The sequence below is a fragment of the Xenopus laevis genome, chromosome 5L, assembly GCF_017654675.1.
Source record: "Xenopus laevis strain J_2021 chromosome 5L, Xenopus_laevis_v10.1, whole genome shotgun sequence".
NCBI classification, from domain to species: Eukaryota; Metazoa; Chordata; class Amphibia; order Anura; family Pipidae; genus Xenopus; species Xenopus laevis.
In genome coordinates this window covers 31,450,950-31,461,513 of record NC_054379.1, presented here as the reverse complement: position 1 = coordinate 31,461,513, position 10,564 = coordinate 31,450,950, and the positions used below count along the sequence as shown (strand labels likewise).

General features: G+C 41.9%; 1 protein-coding gene across 2 annotated transcripts in view; it reads left to right on the top strand.

Moving 5' to 3' along the window:
- The first annotated feature begins 2,431 nt into the window (after positions 1 to 2,431).
- The window catches only part of ugp2.L (UDP-glucose pyrophosphorylase 2 L homeolog), a 55,133-nt gene continuing 47,000 nt past the window's right edge, over positions 2,432 to 10,564 (top strand). The window contains 1 exon segment of one of the 2 annotated variants that reach the window (NM_001093164.1): positions 2,432 to 2,575. Coding sequence is in view for 1 of the 2 variants with exons in the window: in XM_018261934.1 (XP_018117423.1) it covers positions 9,184 to 9,202 (19 nt within the window). In the remaining variant the exon portion in view is untranslated. 2 annotated transcript variants of the gene reach the window in all.

The window sequence follows — 10,564 nt, the reverse complement described above, 5'->3', positions numbered from 1 at the left end:
ATTTTTGAACAATAAAAAATAGCCTCAAAAGATGACAATTACCCGCATGGTCGTGCCAGTTCGGGCCAACTCCTGCACAAAATCTTCGGCTCTCCACACCTGTGACCTAGCACTTCCGGCTACAAAATTTATAGTCTTGCACCCTCCCCTTTTGTGACGTCTCTGCGGGGCAGGTTGGGCGTGGGTCTATAAATAGCGAGGTAGCAGCGGGCTGGGACGGGTGCGGAATTGGGTTAGAGTCAGGTGCAGATTGAGAAATTCTCGACCTGCACTTTACTAAGGGGAATGTAATAAAATTCACAAAGAGCAAAACTTTGTGTATAAAAATTCGCCTTTCGCATTGTAATATGTTTAGTTAGGCTTTTTTGTATTGAGAATCTCAATTGCGAATTGTGAACCTTTAACACCTGCTGTTAAATATTTTGTCGCAAAAAAAGGTTTGCGAATGCTAAATTTTATCACATACATTACGAACTTTCACAAAAGCAGTTTGGTTGCAAAATTTGCGAGGAAGCCATTAAGGTCTTAGTCAGCCAAAAATGGCACAAACATGGTCGCAAATGGAAGCATGCGTATTTGTGATAACGAAGCATATTACATTCCCTGTTACTGTTTTATTTACAGAGGGTTCTTAGTACTATATTCAACTGCAAAGTAAAGGATTTATAAGGGGACACTGTGAAAGTGACCCTATATAGATATAAAAAGTGGTTCTATGTGCAGGATTGTGCCACATTGTAAAAGATGTCATTGTGCAACTGTTTTTATTCTTTCCTGATAATTTTAAGAGAAATGCTGTCACATAATCGGTTTGTGTAGTGGATTTCAAAGTAATGTCTAATTAGCCCGGTTAACTGTTCCCCGAGGATATCTTGTGAATATTTAAATAAACGTGTGAATTGCCTTTTACTATAATTTGTGCAGTGGTGTAACTATAGAGGAAGCAGACCCTGCAGTCACAGGGGGCCCAAGCTTTGGGTGTGCTTCCTCTATAGCTAATGAAAAAAAAACTCATCCCCAGCCGCTGTCTTACCTGTGGTGAGGAAGGGGGATGCAAGTCTGGGTGGAGGCGGGACAGGAAGTGGGTGCAAGGATGGGGAACAGATTGCGCCAATTTTTTTTGCAGTGGGGCCTGGCGCACTCTATTTACACCACTGAATGTGTGTCGTTCTAGTATAACCTGGTAAATGGCACATTTTATTGTTTGAGTTTGTATATAGTATATATTCTATACTCCTTAAAGGAACAGTAATACCAAAAAAATAAGTGTTTTAAAGTAATGAAAATATCATGTTTTATTGCCCTGCACTGGTAAAACTGATGTGTTTGCTTCAGAAACACTACTATAGTTCATATAAACAAGCTGCTGTGTAGCGATGGCGGAAACTGAAAAAAAGGCTATATGGCACAGGTTAAATAGTGGGTAACAGATAACACCATTATGTTCTACAGAGCTTATCTGCTGTGTAACCTGAACCTTTTCTCCTTTGAATGGCTGCCCCCATTGCTACACAGCAGCTTATTTATATAAACAATAGTAGTGTTTCTGAAGCAAACACAGCAGTTTTACCAGTGCAGGGCAACACTGCATTATATTTGTATTGCTTTACAACAATTTCATTTTTGGTAATACTGTTCCTTTAATATCACTGGGGAGTTGTAGTTTATCTGATTAATTAAACATATAAGTTCACCACGGATTCATACCTCCCAACATTTTGGAAGTAAAAAAGAGGGACAAAAATTTTTTTTCCGCATGTAGCGCAGCAATCTTTTGACCACACCCCGTTCTGTGGCCACACCCCCTAATTATCATGTTTGTTTTACAAAATTTGGCAGGTTATGAAAGTTTGAAAATATTTCTCCTTAACTAAACTGTGTTTTTGTGTTTCAAAATTGTTACAAAGTATCTTATTTGCACCTGTTAGGTGTTCTGGGCTCTCTGCTAAAAGCAAATTAAGTGAGAAACTTTGTTTCTTTTTCTGGCTGTTCAGTGCAGAGAAAAGAGGGACTTTCCAGTACAAATGAGGGACTGCGGGTTGAGCTGTCAAAAGAGGGACTGTCCCTCCGAAAAAGGGACAGTTGAGAGGTATGCGGATTCTGTAAAACGTATCTCTACAGGGAGATAAAAACTAGATTGTATACAGTAGTTGTACCTATAAATTCTGGAGGGCGAGGTATTGGCAGTAACCACAAGGAAATGAAAATCTTATTTTCTTCCCTGTCACAAGGACAGAGAGTAAGCAGAAAAATAAAATGCTCCTTGTGAACTATTGGGAGAAGAGACTGTAGAAACTTCAGGGCCTAACAGCTTATGAGCCTGTAACACTAAACCACTTCATCCACACAAATCACTCCTCCAAGTCACCGACGTGCAGCGTCACAGCGTTTATATAACTCCGGTCGTCCCGCCACGCTCTCGCGAGATTAGATCTGTGACGTCGAGATTAGCTGTCAGACAGGAGCCGAGGAACCGGACATTGTCGGCGTGTCGAGACGATTAAGCGGCTATCCGGGACTGCGGTTTGTTTTAAGAAAATCGGCACTGTCCCGCGAAAAGTGTAACTGTTGGGCGGTATGTGGTTGCCGTATCGCCATTTACACCTGCCACAGACACACCAACCATTTTAAACATACACCGATCAGATACACATTCGGGGCTGGCTTGTATACATCTATGTGACGTAATAGAACGGAGTTATAGTATGTGTAGTGCGTATACCCTGCTGTATTTATAGCTAATGGCAACCATGTTGTACGTGCAGGGGTAGGCTGGGTATAGGCCACGCCCCCATGTGTCTGCAGTACATCATCATCATGAAGCCAGTCCCTACCCTGCACCAACACCCTACATATTAAAGCTTATCCACTACTTCCATCAGACACTCATCAACCCTCACTGCTTTATCTGTACAAGTCAAATCTGTTGCACTGCACATTATAATATGATAATATCCAGCCAGCACCCTCTCTCCTTCCAGCTTTTCCCCTTAAAATGGTATAAACCACATCTGTGCATGATGTTTCCTGTAACCCTGCATGAAGGGTGATACTAGTCTCATGAACTGTCAGGGCTTGTAGGCAGGGTTGCCAGCCAAATTAGGCTACTAATTTAAAGCCCAGGCCGGTTTTGAAAGTACAAACTAGCCAAGGTAAGGATTTGGGCTACTTTTTGAGACACAGGCTTGGCACATTCGGGCAATAAACCATTTCTGGCTGGTTTCCAAAGTACAAACCAGCTAGAAATTGTTTCTTGCCCTAATGTTCCAAGCCTGTGTCTCCCAATGCATGTTGGGTAATGTAGTTTTTGTTGAACAATTTGCCAACTGGCAAGTTTAATGCAAGACTACAATACCCAGCATGCAATGGGACGGACTTGTGTAGAAATCGGGGGGGATACCAGATCTGTACCTCGGTCTCCCGTCTTAAACTTTCCTCAATTTCAGGCAATTTTGGAGCAAAAATCTGCTGGCCACCAAAATGTCTAGCGGTTGACCTATTTTACCAATATTTATTGTAATTGTATATGAATTAGGGCCTTATGGGGCCCCTATACCTCCTGGGCCCCCTCTGTACTTGCGCCCCAGGTGACGGGTGATTATGTCCTATTTTACGTCATGGAAAATCAGTGAAAATTTTAACATATATTAATTTATTTATTTTTCTTTTCACTACGCATATTGTGCTGTTTTGGGCTACTTTTGAAGTGCCTCTTGGCTAGTTTTGGTCTGGTTTTATTGCTGACTTTGGCTGATTTCAAAAATTAGACCTGGCAACCCTGCTTGTAGGTGAAACCAGGAGTATAGTATATCACAGACATATGATATAGCAGCTGGTTTGCTTTTATCTCTGTTATTTGTATTGGATCTGTGACCCACCCCTGTTTCTAAAACCCCATTGCTAAACCTGCTCTTGTCTGTGTGTGTGGTGCAAGAGGCCTGTAACATTGAGTCAAGGTCAGAGCACAGATCTGCATGCCAAGAGTTTGGGATCAGACTGGCATGCTACGTAGGCTTTCGTTGCTTTCCTAAAATAAAACAGCACTTTGTAGCTTAGGCCAGAGGAATGTCAGCTCTTGTATTAAACTGTGTTAACACCTGTGCTGGTAGAGGAGTTGAATCTCTTGCAAGAGGAGGGCTGTGCCTGTAGAGAGCAAAGGTGAACACTTCAGATCAATGGTTCATGCTATAGCCACGTATAAAAACACGTCATATGTTTAACTCAATGTGCACTATGTCCTTTTTGTACGTGTGTATATTTTATTTATAAAATAGAAGTGTCAGAGACAAGGGTAAGGAGGTCCTTTCCCTTTAGAGCTTGTAATCTAAATGGGAGAGTAACAAATAGGGGGACATTAAAGAGGTTGTTCACCTTTGAGATAACATTTAGTATGACGTAGAGAGGGATATTCGGAGACTATTTGCAATTGGTTTTCATTTTTTATTCTTTAAGGTTTTTGAGTTATTTCACTTTTTATTCAGCAGCTCTTCAATTTGCATTTTAAGCAATCCGGTAGCTAGGGTCCAAATTACCCTAGCAACCAGGCCCGGACTGGCAATCTGTGGGTTCTGGCAAATGCTAGAGGGGCTGCTATAAAGTCCCATAGAAAGTCAGTATTTAGTGGGCTGATGTGGACTGTTTGGGCTGATTGGGCCTCTGTGTACCTGAAATGCCAGGGCCTATTTTAATTCTCAGTCTGGACCTGCTAGCAACCATAAATTGATATGTATACATTGCATAAAAAGATGATTAATAAAACTTAGCAATTTAACAATACATTTGTAGCCTTACAGAGCACTTGTCTTTCAGAAGGGGTCAGCGACGACCATTCGAAAGATGGAAAGATTCAAATAAAAAGGCAAATAACTATAAAACTTTATAAAAAAATAATGAAAGCCAATTGAAAAGTTAGACTTGGCCATTCTATAACATACTAAAAATTAACTTAAAGCTGAACCACCCCTTTTATGTTTTGTAAGTTACATTGGTTGAAGCTGAAATATAAGTGCCAATTTCCAGTTCAGGTGTTATGTGAGTGTTCCAAGAGGTAGTCTTTGAGTTTAGTTCTGAAGAGACTGAGGGTGGAATTCATTCAGGGAAGGCATTCCAAATGAAAGGTGCAGCAAGACCGGAAAAGTTTAAGGTGGGAAACCGCATTAGTATTGGAGGGTGCAACCAATCGATTGAGGATTTGGCCAGGAACGTATGAAGACACGAGAAAAGATATAGTGAGGTGCAGGGACTTTGAAGGTTATGAGGAGTTTGTAAGCTATGCCTTGTTTTATGGGAAGCCATGATAAGGACTTTACGAGGGCAGGACAATTCTGGCAGCGGTATGTAATACAGATTGTAGTGGGGAGAGATGAGTTATCATTACTTGTTGGTGACGAGGATTCAGAGTTTTAAAAGAAAACGCACATATCTACCCACTGAGCCATAAGCTTGCTAATTATCTCTACTACAGGGAGATTAGTATTTGCTTTTACCCTTCCATGGACCTAAATGTTAATTGCCAGAAGGTTGCTGGTGGACTCACGGCTTGAGTAATTATCACCTTTCCAAGCGGTAATCCCCTGATCTGCAAGTGTACTGGCAGTATCCAGGCATCTCCTCTGTATGCTTATGGGCAGTTGTCTGTGTTTTGCTGCCCTCCCTCTAAGATGGAAATCAAGAGATACTCTGTATGTTTTCATGAAAGCCTGACAGCAGTGCATGTGACTCATTTGTATCTGTCCACCAATTCCCCTTGTTTTCTGGATCTGTGGGACAGAGCAATGTGTTGCTGGACTTATGTTTGTGCCGTGGTACATGTGGTTATTTGTGGCCCATGGTTAATCTATGCTACCACTTGTCACAAGCCTCCCAAAAACAACTTTCCATAGTGTAACATAACAGCACAAGTCACTGTTTACTCAGTGGGATCAGGCTTAATTGCAAGATATTGTCTCCCTTCTCATTTCCCACTATTAAGCTAGATCACCACGAGTAATAGGTTTTACTTGTGGCGGTCTTAATGTTATGTTGCAGAAAGACTTTTTTGGGAGACTTGTCGCTGGCAGTAGCACAGTTTTACCTGTGGGTGACAAATCTCACCCTGAATTTGATAACCTGCTGTGTCATTTAGGCAGAAACAACTGGTTTACTTCTGAAAAAGCCATTATCGCTTATGTTAAGCATAAGGTGATCTGCCTTTGTAATACTTTATAATACACAAAAGCCATGAATATCTTGTAAATTATATCCTTCTAAACGGTGAGTAGTGATGTCATCAGTTATAAACAGTGAGTAGTGATGTAATTTCTGTCACATGACTCACTAAAATTTGTGTATTATAATAAATAAAGTACTATATAATACCTGCTTGGAAGAAAGGACAAAGCTTATTTTGTATTATATGAGTGTAGCAGTTGCCCTTTTGTGTTTGCATACTGTATTTGTATTGGTAAACATGAGTGGCATTATGGGTGGTGGAAGGGAATTATCATCCCCCATCTAACTGTACCGATGCATGTACCCACTTTGTAGCAAGAGTGACAGCAAGGCTTTTTTTCTCTTTTGTGTGATTATGCAACCACATAATTTCCATCATTTTTGGCAGTTCATGTAATATGTAAAATGTTTTATAATGCTGCACTAATCAGAATTATATGCTATGAAGAAAGCTGTTGCACATGGAAGCCATGCCCGTGGTCCCTAAAAGCCCATACATTTGAGAGGACACTGTTGGTATATATTTTTATGTTTTTGCTGCAGCTTTATGAAAAATAACTGAATTGCTTGATGTGTTTAGGACACCTATAAGAACGGAGGTGTCCAACTGTTACTACAGGGGTCCCCAACCTTTTTTTAACCCCTGAGCCACATTCAAATGTGAAACGGGTACCACAATGAAAAAAAGTTAGTGGGGATGCAAATTAAGGCTTGTGATTGGCTATTGGTAGCCCCTATGTAAATGGAAGCCTATATGAGGCTGTGTTTGGTAGTACACCTGGGTTTTATGCAACCAAAACTTGCCTTCAAGAATTAAAAAATAAGCACCTGCTTTGAGGCCACACATCCATGAGGTTGCTCAAAAGCCACTGGTTGGGGATCGCTGTGTGACTATAGTGTGTCACATTATAATAAAACAATAGTATTATAATTGGAACTCTTGATCTGAATACAAATCTCTTTTGCAGGCCCCCAGTTGGACATAGGGTTGACACCTTTTTTGCAAAAATATACCGGTCTGCCTGTATATTTAGATTTTTCCCCTATTACTAACATTGGGGTCAAGCATAATTTTTACCAGTCAGGCCAGTAAAATACAGGCCAGGTAGCAACCCTATTTGGATAGCCCTGTGCTAGAATAGCCCTGCAAATCACACAGTGTTTTCTGTATTGTTTCTTGAATGTACGGTTTAATATAATTACCATAGCCTCATAAAAGGCAAAATTTGCATTTTATTGCTTCAATTGTGTGTAAAAAAAAAGTAGTAGTGAAATGTGCAATCTGTTGCATTTAACCATGTTCTGTGGGGCTGGTATTTCTGGACTGTGCTGTATACATAAAGTGGGGCTTTCCAATCTGTCACCTTCCTGGCCTATTAGGAGCATTAAATATGACATTGAAGCCAAGTAGGGGCAACCTGCTTTATAAAGCATGCTGCAGGACAGGCCCATAATTATTGGAACAAAAGGCAATGTTTAGTTGTGTGACCAGGCTCCCTGGTAGACATGTGTGGGACCTATTATCAAGAATGCTTGGGATCTTGGGTTTCCTGGATAAGTTATCTTTCTGTAATTTGAATGTTCATCCCTTAAGTCTACTAGAAAATCATTAAAAAAACCAAATTGGCTGGTTTTGCTTCCAAAAAGGATTAATTATATATTAGCTGGGATCAAGTACAAGGTACTCTTTTATTAGTACAGAGAAATAGGAAATCATTTTTAAAAATGTGTGATTATTTGGATAAAATGGAGTCTATGGGAGAGGGGCCTTCTGGATAACTGGTTTCCGGATACGGATCCCATACCTGTAGTTTGTATATGGTTTCTGATTAGGGCTTTTGTTGCAGGACCCAAAGCCTGAGCAATTGTGGTGTCATCAGCTGATGTATGGGAATGGATTCTAGTACATAATGCTTTGGGTGCACAATTCTTTCTTTATTGTGAGTGAGGTTTATGGGATCTTTAGTCTATGGACTCTTACACTTCAGTATGTTGAGAGGTGTCGTTTCTGGACACCCCAACTGGCAACTGGGTTGCTGCCAGGTCTAGACTGGGAGTCAAAATACTCTGGTTCAAATAGTCCTCCAGCAGCCCACTAAATAGTGACTGTCTATAGAACCTCACAGCAGCCCCCACAGATGGCCAGTCAGGCCGCCTGGTAGGGTTGCCACCTGGCCGGTAAAAATTATGGTTGGCCTCAATTTTATTAATAGGGAAAAAAGATAAATATACGGCCTGGTTGCCACCTTTTCTGGAAAAAAATACCGGCCTTCCTATATATTTATCTTTTTTCCCTATTAATAACATTGGGACCAACCATTATTTTTACCTGCCAGGTGGCAACCCCCTGCCATCTAGATACGGAATGAATTGGCGCAGGGAGGGAATGCAGGCTAATGGATGACACTAGCTCATGCGCTATGTTGCCAGATGGTGCTGGCAGTTGCAGTTGACCGCAAGCTCGGTGATTTCCGCTTCCATAGAACGAACGTGAGCGTTCCGAGAGAGAGGCTACGGTCTTTTGCACAGAGAGGTTCGCTGAGAGTCGCACCCGAACTGGTTAAGGCAGAGAGACATTAGTCATCGGGGACTGGGGGGAGAGGAGGAGGAGGAAGAATACGTGCTCTGTTTGACTTGGCCCCCTTCGGCCAGAGGGCTGGCACACGTAATACTCGACACGCCCACCCCCATTGATGAAATGCATAGGTCTGCCTTGCCCCTCGTACAGTGGATCCGAGGAGGAGCCCAAGCGTTACCGGGAGGGGGAGGTGGCACCGCGTCCAATAACTAGAAACCGGTGTCCGATCCGCTGAAGTCTCCAACTTTTCTCTCCTGCTGGAGACGGTCGGGAATCTGCTGTCCTCTCGGCCTTAGCTGCCAACAAACTGCTGTCCCCGTGTGCGGCGCGATTCCAGTGACAGTGCGGCGCTGTCGCTAGTGACTGTAATATACGAGCTGTGTATAGACAGAGACATGACTTCCTATCCGGGAGGTAAGTGAATGACACGGTGTTACTGCTCCCTGCTGCTGCTGCCCATCATCCCTGCCTGCCCATCATGTAGTGTTGGTTATACCCAGGGGTCCTTGTAGCTGGTAGCCTTGAGGAAAGCAACGAGTAGTCACATGGGCTCCCCAAATCTTCTACTTCAACTGCAGATGCTAAAACCGATACCAGAGATGTCTTACCTGTGCCCTTACAGCTGGATCACATGATGCTGGAGGCTGTGCTTCAGTACCTGTAGGTATCACAGGTGTAATATCCACAAGCCACACCTTGTGCATGTTAAAGCGCTTAATTACCAAGCACTAATTACATTGATCCACAGAAAAGCAGGGGAAGGAGGAAGTAGAGAATTGGTTTTTAATTTCTGGGGTAGTTTCAGCCTTTTCTTGGAGCAGTGGGATATGGCTGCAGCTTTTGTACTGCAACTCCCAGCTTTGAAAGCGGCTTTTAGCAGCTGGTGGGAGTTATAGTTGAAAGCAACAGCATTATTGTTATTATTATTATATAAGGAGAAGATGCCTGATTGCACGCTTGTGGAAAGCCTACTTGGTTCTTTCCTCTAGGTGACCGTAGATAAAGAAGCTGTAGCATCTCGCGTAGCAATGTCAAGCCTTGCGCAATTATGCAACCAGTTTTAATTTCCATGGAAGTGCTGGGTAATTACATTTTATATTAGTCATAATTGCAATGAAAGGGAGCCGTCCGTCTACATGGTTTGCTAGAGGCCTCAAGGATGAAAAGCAATTAGTGTTTAGGGACTGGAGGTCATACCAGGAGCAGAATATGACTTTGCTGCAGTGCTGTGCTCCCTATGGCTATGTGTATAGCAACAGGACAAGCTTTCTCTGTGTATTTGCATGAAATGGTCATTTTAGACTCCCTATGGGAGAACTTGCTGAAAGTATTTCTGTGTAATGACTTTTCTACCTGTAGGGTCCCATAGCTGCTAAATAGCTGTATGACATGAAACTGTATCACACAGTTGTGTACTTAAACAGTTGCAGATTCATGAGATGTATCTGTATAACAGTATTTTCTGTAGCCCAGGGGTGTCCAGACTTTCCCTTTAATGGAGCAGAAGCATTGCAACTCTTGCCTATACAAAGGATCGCTATTGTGATTATTTAGGGCTAGAAATAAAGATGGCAATGTGAAAAGGCCAGCGAAATACAATGAGGATCAAATATGTTTGAAAAATAGTATCTTTTAAAAAAAGTTTCTCTTTTAAGCTCTGAGACATTGTTTTCTTCTTTATGTTAGTCCTTGAAATTATTCAGGTTACCTCTCCTGCTCATTTGTCTTGTATTGCCATTGGCCAGTCTTCATATAAAGCAACACAGTTTATAGAAA